The sequence below is a fragment of the Anguilla rostrata genome, chromosome 11, assembly GCF_018555375.3.
Source record: "Anguilla rostrata isolate EN2019 chromosome 11, ASM1855537v3, whole genome shotgun sequence".
Classification (NCBI taxonomy): domain Eukaryota; kingdom Metazoa; phylum Chordata; class Actinopteri; order Anguilliformes; family Anguillidae; genus Anguilla; species Anguilla rostrata.
Window position 1 is genome coordinate 32,114,594 of NC_057943.1, and position 19,190 is coordinate 32,133,783.

Sequence of the window (19,190 nt, forward strand, 5' to 3'; positions counted from 1 at the left end):
CCCCCCCCTCCAATAACACAGGGCAGGGTTTGATCCCCACCATGGTGCCTGCTGAGCTGTGATTTCTTCCTTATCTGTCGCCTTCTCAACTTTCTACTCATCCTAATCAGAAACAATAGTGGGAAGACTGAGTATCATGGTCGTTTTTTAACTACTATCTTCAATGAAGAGTGTGTTCCATTTCGGAAAGTAACAAAACAGCAAACAACTTTTTGCTGATTATATTTTAGGCAGTTCATTGTTCATGCAAAACAATACATTTATAAAATGACTATTGGACCAGTATGTCTGAGAACCACCTGTGTCTGTGCATATATTTTTCATGATCTGGATTTATATATGAAAATGTATGTACATACGGAGTGTAAATAGCAGAATGCGATTGACTCTCTAAATGCCTATATTATGGAATTTAATGCCGTCTCTCTCTGTGGTGAAAAGGTCACGCAACCACACATTTAATATTCATGCGAGCTGCGCTTTCAGATACTGAGGAAGAGTTGACCGTTTTTACAGAAATGAAAATGTCACTTGGTGTCTGCGTATCGGGGCAGTATGCGTGCAGGAATGCTTATTTTTGTTGAAGGCATTCACAACCGCTTTGAGGATATGTCCAGACTAGGGATTTCTCCATGAGGGGGGTCACTAAATGTTTGCACTGGACTCCAGCATTGAGATTGAGGGGGGAAAAAAACTGATGACTGTCAACAAATAGAAGTTACTCTCTAAGACACTGCCAGGAGTCTGTATTAACCTTGGGACTGAACACTGATGTTGACTAGGCAACCGTTCTGTTACGGAACAGGTGTCTGGTTATTTTGCTAGCGCTAGCACTGAATTGCTGACCCGTTAAAAGAAGAATGCGAATAGAGATGCATCGCGGAACGCGTTCGCCGCGGTGCAACGTTTCCGTTTCGGGTGCTCGTTCGACGCCGCCGCGTAAACTCAGCCATCTTAAACCCCTGGTGTTTTCACGGTTTAAGCTGACTGTTGTAGCCCTGCGTGGCTCCAGAGAGCGGTTAGGCAGTGCGGCCTCCCTTTGTCTTCTTGTGCGGAGGTGTCTCCCACGGCGTCTGTCTGTCAACATATATCTCCCCTCTCCGCTTTAGGCCTCCAAACTCATTTTTGAGTGTCAACTCGCGCCTGTCAATCCGTTGTAAACCTCTAAGCCTGTCTGTTTTGCTCTCTGCCAGTTTTGATTTGCTGCGGGGACCCTCGTGTGCAGAGGTGTAAACTTTTTTTTATCTCTCGCTAACTCGAGACAGGCGGCGCGTTTTGGTGGTGGGCAGAGGCCACTGCTACATGGCTCTTAGAAGCTAGCGTTATCGCTTCGCTAGTTGTTGCAAGTTATTCATTCCCAGAAAGTCATTGCATGCGATGGACAACCATAACGCATGCTTAAGGTCGTTTCATAGAGTTAAGAAATGTTTTTCCTCAGTCTTACAAACAAGAACCTTTGACTTAAGAACATGCTCGAACCTAAGCAAAAAATATTTGGTGGTAGAGATGTCCAACCGTAGTCCATGCTTATGTTCTTTACTCATACGTAGGACAAATTAAAACAAAGTTTAGAACAAAGTATTGTTTTTTATAAAGTAAATCATTAAATGTGATGCTTCCATTGCATTTGTCAAAGTAAGCGTGGCTGTGCTGTTATTTTCCTCCCTGTGGATGTATCTCAGGAGAGGAGACCTGAGACCACCCCGGTGTTAACGTCCATCTGTCTGTCCGTACGATCCACAGATGGCCGGGGAGAAGCGGCCCTCATCGGAGATGATGAAGAAGCCCAAGCCGCAGAAGAAGAAGAAGAAGAAGGACCCCAACGAGCCGCAGAAGCCCGTCTCCGCCTACGCGCTCTTCTTCAGGGACACCCAGGCCGCCATCAAGGGCCAGAACCCCAACGCCACCTTCGGGGACGTCTCCAAGATCGTGGCGTCCATGTGGGACAGCCTGGGGGAGGAGCAAAAGCAGGTGAGCCCCGCCCCTTTCGATTAACGCCTCGTTAAGCGCTCCGCGTCGCCCCCTGATGACAAGGCTGTTCCCGTGGGGACTCTTGGGCGGCTGTGATTAATGCACAGCTGTGGAGGCTCTTTCCTGCACCGCGTCTTATGCATGTTCATTTCAGTGTTTTTTTTTTTTTCCTACACGCATTTAAATTTTTTATTCAGCTCTGTTCACTGTAAACCTCCTCTAACTCGACAGCCATAGTTGGTTCAAAACTTACAGAAAGCTTTTGTGTGATGCAGACATCACACTGCACATCTCCTCCAAAGGACAGGAGGAGAACATCCTTGGTCATGTTACTCTGAACTTGATGCCACCACCGTGGTGGGCTGCAGTTTTTCCTTCAATGGCTCTCATGCCATATTTAAGGGTATGAGGTGGTGTTCACGGAAATACGTTCAGTAGCTAAACTGAATAAGTGAATCTAGCTCGAGTGGGTTCATTTGGCCAGGGTTTGTGTCATTGGCATGGCCAGGACAGGGCAGCAGACTTTGAAAATGAGCCCCAGGTGTGCAGTGCGACAACAGCCGGGCCTCAGCAATGTGCCCATGGCCTTAGCAGTGTTGATTTGTGAATGCTTGGCGTCCATTGAAACAGTTCTTCGTTCAGTTCCTTCGTTCCTAAGTTAATGATTTTCACAGGTCTGCTATTGGGCCTCAAGAGTTTCACTCATTCGTGCACATTTCACAGACTTCCACAAATAACCCAATGTTTACCTAAACGTCTCTGCTAAACAGTTAAAGGCACAGGAAACACACATTTCTCACTGTCAGTCTGCATTGTAGTTGTACCAGTATAATGTAGTTCAGCACCTTTGATGTATAAACAAATTTGCATGTACGTGTCATTTTTTCTCTGTATACTGATGTACTTTTTGTTTTTCACACATTTATAGGATGATGACAGATGGCAAAAATAGTTTTCTTCTTCATAGTCGTCAAGAATATGTAGACAGTCACCAAATGCTACTTGCTATAGACGTACAAATACAATCTCTGCCTCCACCTAGAACTTTCTCTCCACGTTAGCCACTCTTTCTATCTAGCAGCTAAAAAGAACAAGAAAGGTTAAAAGACATTAAATTACCTATGGAACAACTTTCTATTAAGGTAGTTCAAAAACAGTTTTTTTGGGAAATATTCCCCACAAAGGTTATCACATTGCTTCGTTTCTTTGGGAGGTGCTAGAGGAATGAGTTGCACATCTACACACATGAAATGGCTACAATAGCTGGATTGTACATTAAGTTATTCACCGTGTTACATTTGTCGAGCTTTACATTTACTGTATAGCATCTCTCCCCTTTATCTTGCCAGGCTTTAGTCTTTCACGGCCCTGACACTCTAGTGCTTACACTACTGAATAAACTATGTTTTAGGCTTGTACTTCCATTAACAGCACTTCAATCTCCGCTTCAGAGAAGTTTTATTTTCATTTTATCTTTTATCAGCCATGCCTGCAATGGAATTCCAAGCTCCTTATATGATATTTTAGGGGCATAAATTTAGGCTAATCACACGTTCTGTAGATGCTCTTTGATTGGCATTTATCAATATATGCAGGTGGATGCGGGGGGAAGAAAAAGCTGTATCTATAGCGTTTGATAAATCTGGTGGAATTTGTTCATTCGTTTCCGATTCCGTGTACAATTACACACGGTTTTACGAAAATATTGATAAATGAGACCCACCGACTGGATTATCGTAGAAGGAGAGTAGGTCCCTGGGCTCTCATTAAAATGCGTGATTTTATTTCCCTAATCCCTGCCAGAGAAAAGCTACAGTACAATGCCACATGGGCTCACAGACTACTAGAGGAGCTGAACGAGTGCCACAGCACAGACCAGTGCTACCACAGTGATAGGTAGATTGTCAATGAAGCATCTGTCATTTTGCAAAACGCAAAATGGAGGAGCCTTTAGCCAGACTGAATCGAACCAAAATGCACTTTGTCATTAAGTTTGAATAACTCATTTAATTAAGAAAGTGCGTCTTCCTTGAAAGTTTCCTGCACAGCATATTAGCCCATTTGAGCGACTGTTCAGCTAACAGTCCATTTGACAAAATGAAGCAAACAGAAGCATAAGCCTGACCATTAAGCTACAGCTGATAGTTAAATACAAAGCGCATCCCTCATTGCTGGGAGATAGAATCCAGACCCTTGACTCAGTGATGAGGTTCAGCCCGCCCAGAGTCGATCATCCGAATTTGTCATGTTCCTGCGAGCTTTCCCCGAAAACCTCTCTAAGCGGGAGCGTTCTGGAGAGTGGGCCGACTGTGTGCTCTTTTCTGAGCTGTCCATTCTCTCCTGACCTAGGCTGTGTCTTCACAGTGTCTCTCCTTCAACATGAAGACCCAATTTCCCCACGTTTTATTTATATCAGTTGCCAGGGCGATTCAATCACGCAGAGAATGCAAGATTAGCAATCACCTCGCCCTTCAGTTCCCTCAAGGCCACATGTTAAGAGAATGGTCCAATCGGATTTCTTTTTTTAAATAATTAATTTAACTCCTTCAATGCCAGTGGTCAATACGAAGACCTCTGGAAGAGTAGGTTTGCAGGCTTCCCAATACAGAAAGTAAAATTTGTTCAACTTAATGATGCAGTTAAGATAAACGCAGCATTCCACTCAAAATGGACTTGGATTCAGCAACAGCATTAAAGATATTTCCACTTTTACTGGAGGATTAAACTGTCCATTGCATTTGTGTTTCATCATTCTTGCACCTGTTTAGGTGTAGATGCGATACATCTTAACACTGTACCTCGACATCCCATAATTCTCCTCTTTCGTAGCACCTGGAGTCAAGCAGTGTTGATATTTGCAAATGGCAGCTAATAAGTGGATGAAGGAATATGCAATAGGATGTTCAAGCTTGTGTGTTCTGTGTGTGTGTGGGGGGGGGGGGGGGCTAGGCTGGGATGACTGAGGATGGGGGTGGGGCTGCAGGACCATAAGGCTTTGCAGATGGCAGGTGCAATCCCACCGTGAATGTGACAGGTCAGAGAAGGGGCAGGCTATATTTATACTGGGAGTTTTCCCATCTTCAAATGAGCCATGTGGGGGATGTCTGATATAGCCTATGCCACTTTTATGAGATGAACTGTAGGCTTTTAAGGCCTTGTCCCAATTAGTCTTGTTTAACTCATGGACAGAGGTTCATCCAACAGCTTATGCAGCTGATGTTTCTATCCTTTCTGTAATTAGTGGCCGACCATCCTTCTCACCGTTGCACAAATAAATCACCATAGCCTAGATTATTCAACCCGTGTCTTATTTTACAGTGAGGAACCATGCCGATCTGCGCTTGTCTTTCTCCACAAAAAAATACAAATAAAAAAGATATATCAGGGGTGCCTCTGCTTAGCCAATAGGGGCTAGCGTGGATGCAGTCTTTTAGCCCTGAGCTAAAGCACCTGTTTCTACTTATCAAGGTTTTGACTGAAGGCCACAATTAGTTGAACCAGGTGTTTTTTACTGCTGGCACAGAACAAAGGCCTGTACTCACACAGAATTTACAGAGGACCGGGCGCACCTGATGCATCTTTTCCAACACTATAAAGACGCAGAGCGCTTATCCGTCCAGGCCTTTCAGTGCTGATAAAAGGCGGACGGGTTTTGGAGCGTGAAAATCAGTGTAGCTAATGCAGCGTTCAGACCAGATGTGAGCTAGCTAAATGAGCTGCTTTTGTACAAATGTTCAGGGGGAAGTGAGTCGGGGAGTTATCACAGGGTCAGAAGTAACGGAGTCAACCCCCCCCCACCCCCACCTCCCTCCTGGAGGGGCCTGGTGTTTATTGAAACCATCAGCATTCAACATGAACGATGCATCTGATTGGTGGGTTGCAGTAGATGAAAGAAGAACATTGAGATGTGATTTAATGCTACAGTGAAGGTCAGGCCTTCATATGCTGGTTGTGTGGATATCTTCGACCACTGAAACATATATATATATATATAAATATATATATATATATATATATATATTTTTTTTTTAATATATATATATACAGTATATATAATATACATCTTTAATTGCCATTTGGTTTTCACACTTTTTCAGAAACAGTACAGTATATTGGATTTGATGAACGCTCCTTTTAATTGCAGAAATGTATATGCATGAGCCCTGGTCTCAGATTAAGCTCATTAGGACTAAGCACTAGCTGCATTTAATGAGAAACTTTTAAGGAGGCTTCCTTGACGCTTCATGAGAAAGACTCCATTTTCCAATTGACGAATGGTTACTCGCAGGCTAAATTGGCGTGGTGGTGTTTTAGTACGAGCGTAAGCACTCATTGAAAAATAGCCGCGGCGTTCGTCGTGTTTTCATTTCCAACAGTGAGCTGAAGCGTTAAATACCGGGAGGACAGCGGTGCCTCGGGAGATCGGCAATTATTTCGAAAAACAAAGACGTTTCCGCGCCGAGATGCTCTGATAAATGGTGTCGCCCACAGCGATTAGCGGCTCGTGGGATGTGTGGGGCTCCGGCTTCCTGTCTCTCTCTCTCTCTCTCCCTCTCTCTCTCTCTCTCTCTCTCTAACAGCCCGTTGCTCTGGCGGGTCTCTCCAGTCGCCGCGGCTGGCTCTCGGATATTTCACCGCCGCGGTTCGCCGGCCGAAATGCGTCCCCCGCGTCGAGCGGCGAGCTTCAAACGGGCCTCGCGGTCCCCGTTAACCGCTCAGATTTTCAATTACGCAGTCGTATTAGCAGCGCAGCTTTTTAAACTTGGGAGGCCTGGCCCACAATTCACGTCTCACGGTGTTTATGGAAGAGTAAAAGCTTTCCTTTCTTTATGACCGGTTCCCCACGTGAGCTCTGTAACCTATCGGCCATCCATTAAAATAAATATAAAGATGGGTGGGGGTCACAGGCTGCATTTCGCTGACTCTGAGCCTTTTAAGGCATTCAGCTCCCTTTTCTAAAAGCGTACGTCACACAGAACATACTGTTCGGGTACATTCACAATTCATATATCAGTATGGCTCCATTTTTTCCTTGTTCTGTTTCTAAAGAATTATTTTTTGCATTCCTCGTTTTTACGTAGCCCGTTTTTATGTGAGCCATGTTCATTTTAACCATGCTGTGCATCTAATGCGTAATCATGGATTTATGTATTTATTCCCCCTCCCCCTACTATTATACGCATTTTCCACTGGGCAACGATGCCTTTAGCCGCTGTCTTTTGTTTCCTGGCTCAGAGAGAGAGAGAGGGGTTCGAGCTCCTTCCTTTGAAAGGAGAGGGGGAGGGGTGGGGGGGTGAAGGCCGTTGATTTGCAGGTGCGGTGGAGGATGAGCTATTGAGATGAGTAAGGCTCTGTGCTCTAATGGGGGAATCGTGTCGAGGAGTCAGGAGCGGAGGCGCTGGTTAACCCCTTCCTGCCCGAGGCATTTCCACAGACCCCCGTGATGTCTGATGTACAGTAGCACCCCGGCCGCTAGCGTAGCAGGGCTGGCTTTTCTCAGGGGCTGCCCAGGACAGGGGTGCCAGGTCCTGTTCCCGGAGAGCCACAGGGTCCACTAGTGCTACCTACCGTCAGCTGAGCGTAGTGCTCAGTAATCTCTGTGTGCTGTGCTGCCGTTTGCACGTTTGCCGATATAGCTCGTAGCATTTGTGCCAAGCAGCTTGATGCGTTATTGTATAAATAAAAACAAATAAATAAATAAGCGAAACAAAGTGTAACCGCAGGGATCTGGTAAGGGTCCAACCCTGATCTCCTGTGGGAGAGGCTGCCGTGCCAGCAACTACGCTACAGTAAATAAGCGAAACCTGTCATTTCTAAAAAGTAATGTTGCACTAAACAGATTCAATACTTTTTGACATGTTCATCAGTGTCTGTCTGCAGATTTACAAGGCTTCTCACCAGTTCGTAGTGTGAGCAGTTTTTTCATAACTTAAAAACGTATATAAGGTGTATAAGCATGTAATTTTGGGGATCCGTGGAAATGGAAATTATTTACAAGCGTGCCTTGCTTGGGTCTGAAATTTTTGAGAACCTCGATGCATAGGTGTAAACATTTTCGTAGAGTACACCTATACACATTCTTTGTTTTACATTTTAGATGGTGAATTTTTTTTTTTTCACTTCAGGGTTACACTAAACCTTTTGGCTCAATGACTGACAACATACCACACACACATGCACGCACACACACACACACACACGCACGCACGCAAGGGATATCATGGGTGTTTAGAGGTATAAAATATTATATTTTGCATACTATATGCTAATGGAAGACATGCTGAAATTAGCTCGCTTTCCACCTACCTGTCACACTTCCTCTTCCACTGTCTCCCTCTCTACCTCCATCTCCTTGCTCTCCCCTTGCTACCTCTGGAAACAGCAGGTCTGGAAGGTTGTAGAAAATAACTGCGTTAGCGATCTAGTTTACTAATCCACTGATTGAGGACCACTGATTGAAGTTTTCATCAGTCCATGATGCTCCCCCGCACCCCCATCAACATGTCAAACATGTTTCACAATGTCACATGCTATATCTATAATTCAAAACCAGGCCTGCTCCTTGATGGAGGGCAATCTGATGTTAGCGTTAGGGCTGATCAATTAAATTTCCTGTCTTTTGTGACTTTTGGCAAATCCAAACATTTCACATTTTTATTAATTTAATATCACGCTAGTTGGTTGTCTAACAAATGTCAACCGGCAAGGAGAGTTCTACTAGCGCTACTAGACTTCTACATAGCTTACAAACATGTAAGCTACGCTGGAAACTCCCCAGCTACTACTAGTAGAGATCTAAAGCTGCCTGCATACATACAAGGTTGTGCTCATTTTCATATTGATCAGACTTAATACGTGGTTTCACTACCTGCTTCCAGCAGGAATAGCTAACGTCTTTGTTGCTAGCTTCCTTGCAGAAACTTACTGGGCCGTATTGGCTATAGGAAGCGATAAAATGAGAACTCACAACCGTGTTCAGCATCAAGTTGGAAAGGGCCTTAAAAATGGCAGGGGTTTTTCGCCCTTCTATTTTTTTTCAGATGTGTTTAATTCCCCTGGGATCTGGGTGTTTCCTTTTTTTTCTTCCTCTCCTGCGGAGAGACAGTGTCTCACCAGCGGGGCGGATTTTCCAGGGTTTAATTACCGTTTTCGCCGAGCCGGGAGGAAAAAAGATAGTCGGGCTTGCGCCAGCTCTCCTGCTCAAAGGGGCTCGTAAAAGAGGCCATTCCCTCCCACCCTCCCACCTTCGCGGTTCGCGGCACCGGAGATAAAGGTCGACAGAGAAGCCGCTGTCTCTTTTTACTTTTGGCCGCCTTCTTTGGAGTGGCAAGAGGGGGACGCCCAGGTGGAGCTAGGGCTTCGTCACAGCACACCTGCCACCTGCCACCCCCTTACATACATGCATTACATTACTTCTAGTTGGCAGACGCTTTTATCCAAAGTGACATACAGTAAGTGCATAACAAAGGTCATTGGAACAACTACAAAACACAGGTCCGATAAGGTACAGTACTCATTATGTAGTTATTCATAGCCATGAACACATTACGTCCAGTTCACTCAGTAAACATTAGACTCTGACCTAACCTATGCTAAGTCAAACTAGGAGGGATGACAAGCTACAACATCGAGATAATGATACAAAGTACAAAATAAGTGCTGTATATATATCATGCTGTTGTTCAAATTTTTAGCTGCATTAAGCTTGAAACGAAAACAGCAGAGAGTAGTTCTGGAGTTCATTAAAGTACCCGTTACAGGCAGAGTAGATCTATTAATATTAAGGGCTCAATTTTTATTTGAAATTATGAATTGGTCTACTGTTTTATTTATGTACAAATATTTTTTTACTTCTGTTTTCAGGGGGAACCACGTAGATGAAATGGTACAGAATAAAATGGTGGCAATCACAATGACCTTGCTTAAAATCCACCTCAACTCGAGACTTCCCTCTTTCATAGCGGAGGTTTCTTTTCCCATACGTTTTGCTAACAAAGGCCCAAATATACAGATGTGACTTGCCTTCACATTAAGTGAACAGAAAGGCAATTGATATGTAAGAAGTAATTATTTTAGGGCTTCATCTTTTTTATGTGTGTGTGTAATGTTTAATAAGTCCCCAGGAGAGAGGGAGGACAGAAACAGGCCCTGTTTTATTTTTCTCCCAGTTTTTAATGACCCCTCAGAACACTTTTAAAACAGAAAGGACCAGTCTGAGCCAAGAAAAGGGGTTGTAAGTTCTAAGCGACACCACTGCACTCATTTATACCAAAATTACACTACACTGCCTGTAAGTGAGTGGTGGCCTCGGCTGTGCTAACTGAGCTACGGTATATGAATCCAAAAGGAGTCAAATGCACTCTATAATAGTAGCTTTAACTCAGCAACATGTTTTACTGTGCCTGTCATCTCATGTCCTCTGTTTCACTGATACTCTCTGTCTCTCTCTCACACACACACAGACATACATGCGCATCCACAGACACAGACACACGAACATATGTGTTCATACAAACACATGCACACACACAAGCTCACAGATTCAGACACATGCACACATACACGGACACACACAAACAGATTCGCACACACGCATGCACAAACATACATGCACACACACACAAGCATGCACACACAAAAACATACATGCACACAGACACACACACATATACACAAACATACATGTGCACACACAGGCACACACAAGCACACAAGCACAAAAACAAGCATACACATACAGGTATACACACACACACCCTCAATATGACCGCTGTCCTGTTTGCTTTCTCACAGGCGTACAAGAGGAAGACTGAAGCCGCTAAGAAGGAGTACCTAAAGGCCCTGGCAGCGTACAGAGCCAGCCTGGTTTCCAAGGTAACGTGCGCCTGTCTGATGCGTGCTCGGGGGTCAGTGTGGATATGGCAGTGATAAATTAGATGGAGAATTCTAGCTAATCTCGGGGGAGGGGCAGGCCCGGCGAGGACTGTGCCGTGACAGGACCGTACCGAATTAAGCCCGCCCCCCTGCCCCCCCCGCCCCCCCACCACACACCCCACACATGCAATTCTGAGCAGAAGGCAGGCTTTCTGTGAGAGCAGAAATTAACCTGTGCAAGGGGTTGCCTTTCAGGCAGCCAGGAGCTTTGCATAACATGAGGCACGGGGGGGGGGGGGGGGGTGCGGGTGCAGGGGGGAGGGTAGCTCTGACGCAGGTCCTCTGAGACTCATGCTGTACTGTAAAAACAATACAACGTCCTCAAATGACTCCTGCGCAAATTCTCACCACATCCCCACCCACGCTTTTTTACTTTTAAAACCCCCCTTCTACCATTTCCTCCAAGACTTGGTCCCTTCAAATGCACCCCATGAACTGAGAAATCCTCTACATTTTGGGGGAGACCAAGCAGGGGCTCACTCTGGCAACCCCAAGCGAGTGTTTTCAATGCAGGACTCGGCTGCAGTTTTTGCTTTCAGTGGAAACTGGGTACGGGGGACGGGGGTTCAGTACCTCCTAAGTGTGTTTTCATTGGGGGGAAACGATTAAAACATTTAAATGAGGAAAGCATTTGCTTGTGACGCATCTGATCACACCCACCTATCAGCAGAAAGGCCAGGTTGCTAGTACAGCTACCCGTTAAACTTTTAGCCCATTGCTCCTCAAGCTGGAGTCCTTTTTGACTGGCAGTTCAATTGTTATTCGTTTTATATTGACAGCCTGAAGATCTTTGAAACCGATCATATTCCCTTTACGTAAGTTGGTCTGCCCATTGTTACACATAGGATAAGAACCCAAGCTGTTATTACAGATTTAAAAGCATAGAGCTCATAGTACAGCAAACCTCTTTTCCTACTTTAAAAATTGCAGCGATGTCTAGCTGTAAAATTACAGTGATGTCTAGCACGCAAAGGTCCTGTATTGCATATCCTTCTGAGATCTGGCAGAAAAGAAGTGTTTCAATTTTTTTGGGTCATAGTACAACTGTCTTGGATGACACAATATGTTGCAGTGAAAACATTTTCAAAAATACTGTGTATTTTATTGAATGTCCCTCTTAGTGTAGGTATCAGCATAGATTATAGAATATATGGTTCTTGAAATTCTGATCAGACTCATGTCCCCTAGAGGGGATAAAAACAAGTTGCTGGATCTTAGGTGAATATTACATTGTGCAGAGTATTGGCTGGTTACACTGCTGATTTTTAAAATATATAATACATAATTATAAATATGAAAAATATAATATATATTATAATATTTTGCTTTAATGTATTAATGCTGACTAACCGCTAACAATAATTTAACATACTTTAAATGGCTTGCAATGCAGTTATTGTCCATTAAACATTTCTAACAGCACTGTATTCTAAATTCTGATTTACTGAAAGTTCCCGTTATGTCCAGTGTTCATTCAACTCTAACAGAGTACATATTAATCCAATATGGACCTTATCTACTCTGTAAGCAAAAAATTGTGCATGAATCCATGATTTCAAATAATTTTACCTTGTTTACAAAAATTCGCTTTCAGGAAAGATTTAGCAAATTGACAGAGGTGGAGCCTGAATTTCCTGGAGTTGGTTAACACTTAAATCAAGAGTATTTCTGAAGTAAAAAAAAAAAAAAGAAATGAAATAAAAGTGGAACTTTTACTAAAGAAAGCACACTAAAGAGGCTGGATTAATTAAATGAATTATGCACAATGTTCTCTGTAGATTTTGAATTTAGCAGGAGGCTTCCGTAATCTCCTTTTGCTTGGAAATGTGTTTGCAATTTTCCTCTTTCCTTAACAAATGCAAATTGCATTACCATACAGGACACCTCCTCCCCCCTCTCTCTCTTTCTCTCCCTCTCCCTCCCTCTCTCTCTTGCTCTCTCTCCCCATGCCTCTCCCTTTTCTCTCCTCTCCCCCCCCTCCTTTCTGCCCTCTCCCTCTCTCCATCTCATTTCTGCTCAGAAACGCAGCCCCGCAGAAGAAGAGCCGTGATTACAGCCTGAATGGCTCATTCAGCACCCAGTTCCTATGGCGCTGTTTATTAACAACTCATCTCATCTGCCTTTTCACTTAATTAAATATTCAGTCAAATCCGCGATTCACATTTGAATTATGTCGAGCGTAAGTGGGAAACATTTGAAGCTCCGCGAGTAAAAAAAAAAAAAATAACTGCCATGCTCGGTGGAAAATATTGGCTCTATAAATGAGAATTTTGAAACCCGAAGCAACTCGGTTGGCTGCTGTTTGTTTAGATTGTTTGGCAGGAGCTTCTTGCAGGAGCTCCGATATGAATCAACCTGGATTCAATCAATGTGGGAGTCAATGGAAACGAATCTGGATTCATTTAACGTGATAAGTGACTGGAAATCAGCCTGGATTCAATCAATAAATGTGGGCGGCGCTGCAAATCAAACTGAATTCAATCAGCGGGGAAGCGGCTGGAAATTAACCTGTGCTCCTGGATCTCTCTCTTTCTGGATGCAACCGATACGGCAGAAATGCACAAAAATGCGCTTGATTATCAAAAACAGTCAAAGCATGGCGTTCAAAGAAATCTGGCGAAGACAGGTTCGTTCCGTTCAAATTACCGGTTCCACCTCTGAAATTGTTTCACGCTGGAAAGTTTTACCGTGCTGGCGAGTTTGACCAGCGCGCCCGCCGATGTAGACATGCGCCATTCCATTCTTGGTTTCCGTTGTTGAGAGATCTCTCCTCCCTCTTTGCGGCCTGAAATGCTACCAGGTTACATGGATGCAGGATTTACCGTCAGGCCCCTCTCTTTCGTCACCTAATTTGTTCTCATCCAATGAAGCCTCAGTTCTCCTCGAAAGATTGCAAATGCACTCCGCTAACATCCGCACTTTGGCAGTGGTGCGTATTGATCACGGTCAAGCGTGCTCCTTTATCAAATAAACGCCACTGACAGATGGCGGGAACCGTCCTGATGGCTCATGGGAAAGGGCGAGGGAGGAGGGCGCCTTTTAGTACACGCACGGTGTAAAACGTGCGTAAGAGGCGCACGGAATGAGACGAGAGACGCACGGGAAGGAAGAATGGAATAATCTCAATATCCCCCCCCCCCTATGGGTTCACAGGAAGTGGAAGGTGCTTCTGTCTCTTCTAGGTCTGCCTCCAAAAAGCTCTCGGGTCACATCTGTGTCTCCTACAGTGAATCTATAGAGCAGGTGAAAACAATATGGCGGAGTCCACACCTAGTCAATCAAGTAGTGATTACAGATCAGTGTAATAGGGCAGGGCAAGAGTGAGGGAGGGGAGTGGAAGAGAGGGAGAGGGGGAGGGAGAGAGAGGGGGATGGAGGGGGCTGCTATTTCAGATACACCCAAGATGTGTCACTGAAAAGATTAAAGGTGGGGAGACTGTGGCCCTGTGTGGCAGCTGACTTTCAACCCATGTAAAAGAACCCCTCAGTACAGCTGAGCGTTTGATTCCTTGCCACGGAACTTTCTGTAGTGTGATCACTCCTCTCTCTGTACCTCCCCCCGTCTGAACAAAGGGAAAAATGCACAAAGACAGCAGACTACCGCCTCTCATTTAAAGGAGAAATAAAATGTTTTTGGATGAAATTGTTTATTGCAAATTCTTTGGCCTCTCTAGATCAGTGGTAACCAACCCTGTTCCTGGAGACCTGCCATCCTGCACGTTTTCATTTCACCCTTAATTTGGCACACCTGACTGTACTAATTAGCAGCACAACAAGCGCTCCAGCTGATGAGTGAGGTGTGCTTTGTTAGTGCCTAAGTGAAAACCTACAGGGCAGTAGATCTCTGGGAACAGGGTTGACTCCCACTGCTCTAGATGAAACAACAACCAAAAATACGGTCCTTGTTGCCTGAACAGCAGCTACTGGATAGCACAATTTCAAGAAACTACAATATTGTTTTTATTTCTGCAAGTTGGTATTTGGCCACAGACACATTAGCTTGATACACATATGTTAGCAATCAGTGAGTGGCAGTTTAACTCCAGTGATTTGTGTGTGTGGCTCTGACTGTGCGGTCGTGTTGCGTGTGCTGTTCTTCCAGAGCTACAGCGACCCCGTGGAGTCCAAGAGCGTCCAAAGCAGCCAGGCGTCGCACATGATGGCGCCCAAAGCCGCCCTGTACAGCGTGCCCCCCCAGGCCTCCTCCCCCTATCTGGGCCCCGCCTCCTTCCCCCTGTCCGACCTGCAGAGCTTCGCCGGGCCCCAGCGCCACGCCCTCTCCCGGACCCTCAGCCAATCGCAGATGCTGCCCAGCATGAGCGCCTCCCCGCCGTCCTCCTTCCAGATCAGCCCGCCGCTCCACCGGCAGCTCTCCCTGCACCAGGGCTCCATCCTCAACCAGCCAATCCGCATGCAGCAGGTGCAGTCGCAGCCAATCATCTCCCACCAGATGGGGCTCCAAGCTTCTCTTCATTCACCTCCTCCTGGCCAGCAGGTTGGCGGCGGCCCCGCTAAGGGCAGCGTAGCCCTCCACTTGCTCAAATACATTGTTAGCATTTTTATTATCTTCATTATTAGCATTATTACTGCTGTTAGAAATGTGCTAAAAAAAAACTTTCATTATTATGACATTTTCATCAATGTATGAAGCATTACCCTAACATTATTTTCTTTAAGTTTGAAGAAATATGTCTGTTATTGCACTGGATATTTTGTGTGGCATTAGCTCCTTCACACAATGAACTGGATGTTCATTGTGTGAAGGAGCTAATGTGATCGGCGGCTGATCTGAGATCAGCTCGTGCGTGGTGGGAATGCTGACTGAGTGGGCGGGGCTTATTCTCCGTTCCAGGGATTCCCTCACATCCAATCGGATTACCAGAACAGCTCGCAGTCTCCGGGGGCGTCCAACCCAGGAAGTGGACAGAACCCAGACTGGGACGGGGAGTACTGCAGTCGCGAATGCAGCGGAAACCTGTGCAGGTGAGTAGATACGGTAGTTTCCAGAGCACTGGTGGGGGAGATGGGGAGGGTTATTCCAGTTAGGCCCCCATTTTGCTGGCAGGTAATGTTAAGATGAAAATGTTCCTTCACATGCATTTATTTTTTCTGTCAGTGTAAGAGAGAAAAAATACTCCAGGCACTTCATATGCAAGCTCAGTCATGTGTCAGCAATATTTAATAGGTTCAGGATGCAAGAACTAACAGTCTTTGAACACTGCTCACTTAAAATACGAGTAAATGATCATCCGCAATACAAATGCCTTTTTAGCTGGAATATCTAAATTTAATTAACGTTCCTCCAATGCTTGCTGTCGCTTAAAAAAATAATATTTAAGGGGCATCCTGGAAACATTTTGAATGGTCCTGAAAGCCCAAATTGATAGTGGGATTATTCCTGCATCACCACGGCAACGGATGAATGGCTTTCTTCTCCAAAGGACTGGTGCCATAGTTCAGGAGAGAGAGGCAGTTCTCATGGTTATACTCGGTTTTTGTTTTTTTTTGCGTTCCCCAACACAGAACGAGCTGTGGCCAGTGTTACAGAGAACAAAATAACGGAAATATCTCACACGAAAGCAGATGTATTTATACCAAGTCATTTCCTCTGTAAAAGCATGTACAAGCAGAAAAACAGGACTGTTTCTTGAAATGTTTCCTTCCGGTTTAGGGGATAAAATGGTTCCTTGCTCTTGCTTGCAACAAAAATACATTGTTCGCTGAAAACCTGCAGTGCTAGGTTACGAATGGTTGGACAATGTGTTTCAATGGATTTGGGACAGGGACATTATTGAGACAGGTTGCATTTTGCCTTAATATTAAATCTGCATAACTCTCCAGGAAATAGAAATGTTGATTAGAATTGACGATTCCACCAATTGGGCAGGAAAAGCAGAAAGTAATGAGAATAAGAATAATAAAAAAAATAATGATACATAATTCAAGATTCCTCACTTGACATTTCCTGCTCCTTTACAAGTTGACGGAAAGGAGTTTTAATCCCAGGGAATTCGGGGATGGTGTTCCATTTTTTGTTTGTTTGCTTTGTTCCTTCAGTTCCTGAGAACAGGGTGTCATTATTTAATAGCGAATGTAGATTATGTTAGCATCGTCCTTGTCCAGCTTCGATTAAATACTGTAATTGACATTTACGAACCGTCACTTCTCAGTTTATTGTACACGTATCACCCTTTTTCCAACTAACCAGTGCCAGCCAGCGGCCCCTCTCTGATTCTGGCTCTGCTCAAGGTTTCTTCCTCTTACCAGCCAGGGAGTTTTTCTTTCCTTGTCACTGTTACCCTAGACCTGCTCTTGGGGGGTTCAGGCCCAGATCTCTGTAAAGCTGCTTTGTGACAATGGTCTTTGTAAAAAGCTCCACAAAAAATAAAATTAAATTGAATTGAACTGAATATTTCAACCCTTCCATGCCGACGTGTCTTGGGCACTCACGTTCCCGACGCTCTCTCTCTCTCTCTCTCTCTCTCTCTCTCCTCTCCTCTTTGTTCCCACAGCAGCGTGATAGGAAGGGACAAGCCACTCTACCTCACTTGAAGCTGAAGAACCTTGAATTGAAAGGACACCAGGGAGCTCGCAAACACCACCATTTTATCTCCTGTTTTTCCAGCGTTTTTTTTCTCTCTCGCTTTTTTCTTTTAGGAAAAATTTCAAATGGATTCCATTCGGAAGTCCAGAAGACTACTAGGGAATTTTTTTTTCTTTTCTTTTTTTCAAGCACTTAGAAAATCCGGCGATTGTGTTGACCCTGGAAGTTAAAAAAAAAAAAAAAAAAAAATTATAAAACGTGGATCAGCTTCTTGGGGGTCATTCAGCTTTAATATATGAAGCCTCGATGGCTTTTCAGTGTTTTTTTCTGTTGTTTTGTTTCTCCTATGCCACAAGCTTTGCCATGAACAGTCCCAGTAAGGATGTCCATTATTGGTTGACATATGCCTTGATGATGATGACAAAACTGTGGCCTCTCAGAGTAGCAGCTCAGAGAATTTCTGCAGAGAATGGAGTACAAACGACAAACAAAAACAAAATAAGAACCGTAACTCAAACCCTTTTTTGTATCATAGAGGAGAACTGAAACGTTTTACCAATCTATCACAGTGTGATTGTAAATATCACTTCTATGAGAATAGAGAACATCTCAAACCCCAGACTTTTTTCCATCCGTTTTCATACTAAGCTGTAATTCCCCCTTGATTTTCATTTTGAAAATATTTTGTGTTTCGTGAATTTGAGCAATTTTTTTCATGGCAGATTTGGATTTTCACACACAAAATCTTGCATTAAAACTCTGCTCATCGGTTGTGTGTGTGTGTGTGTGTGTGTGCATGTGTGTTTGCGTGTGTGTGTGTGTGTGTGTGTGTATGTGTGCGTGTGTTGTTTTTTTCTCCCCACATTTAAAGAAATACAAAGACTTAAGATATACTGTCCTGACAGTCATTGAGGGTCTATAAAAGTCTCACCTTATAGTTCAGACAGTCTGCCCTGGCCAATCACACCACAGTGCATCTGTAACGATTTTGCTCCCTTTTTGGTTTATTATCCAGTTTCATCACAGTCCACAAAACGACTTGTACAGGTGAATAAAAAAAAAATACTTAATGTGAAATGTAACTAAAGAAAAGCATAACAGTGGATTTATAGTTTTTGAGTAGTTTTACTAGGTGTTTTAGAATTGTGTTGAACTCATCTTTATAATTTTTGTGAAAAATAATAATGCATTTAATTTCAGAAGGCATACATTTTGCTATTCATTGTAGCACATTTGAGTTTTTGAAGAGCGGAGATTGGGGGTGGGGTAAGGGGGAGGGGGATATTTCAGTTGTGTACAAACCTGCCAAATGTTCTTCTTTTATTTGTAAAGCCAGTGATGAAAATCGGTCTGTTGTATTGCATTATAGTCTCTTTTTTTCCTTTGCAATATGCCCATCTTCTATTTAATTTTATTGACTGGTTTCCTATCTATTTATAAATGATATGAAGTAACTTTTTGGCTTGTTTTTATCATGGTGTGTATTTTTATTTTATTTCTGTTTGATTACCATTATTATTATTATAATTATTATTATAATAATTATTGTTACATCTCCTTGTCCAGTTCTTTTGTCACAATGCTTCTTTTATTTTGTCTGTAATAAAATGTTTTAAGTGGAATACCATGTCTGAACTTATTTCTGATTGTTTGAGGTGGCCAGGAGTGTGACCAACAAAGACCGTCAGTCACTTTAAACATTTTAACAAAGTTGTTAAACGCTGCCCTGAATCTCTCAGAAC

At 43.9% G+C, this 19,190-nt stretch overlaps 1 protein-coding gene and 1 long non-coding RNA gene across 6 annotated transcripts in view; one reads left to right on the top strand and one right to left on the bottom strand.

Annotated features, from left to right (window-relative positions):
• Nucleotides 1–19,070, top strand: part of LOC135234617 (TOX high mobility group box family member 2-like) — a 131,927-nt gene extending 112,857 nt beyond the window's left edge. For 3 of the 5 annotated variants that reach the window (XM_064299411.1, XM_064299414.1, XM_064299416.1), the window contains 5 exons: nt 1,744–1,971; nt 10,765–10,845; nt 15,007–15,453; nt 15,757–15,887; nt 17,417–19,070. In XM_064299411.1, the coding sequence (XP_064155481.1) occupies nt 1,744–1,971; nt 10,765–10,845; nt 15,007–15,453; nt 15,757–15,887; nt 17,417–17,456 (927 nt within the window). In that variant the 3' untranslated portion in view covers nt 17,457–19,070. The remainder of the gene's footprint in view (nt 1–1,743; nt 1,972–10,764; nt 10,846–15,006; nt 15,454–15,756; nt 15,888–17,416) is intronic. The other 2 variants (XM_064299413.1, XM_064299415.1) reach the window with 1 other exon arrangement.
• LOC135234618 (uncharacterized) overlaps nt 1–19,190 on the bottom strand; it is an 88,433-nt gene that overhangs the window by 53,119 nt on the left and 16,124 nt on the right. Inside the window, exon 3 of the long non-coding RNA XR_010324152.1 lies at nt 8,278–8,358. This is a non-coding gene — a long non-coding RNA (uncharacterized LOC135234618). The remainder of the gene's footprint in view (nt 1–8,277; nt 8,359–19,190) is intronic.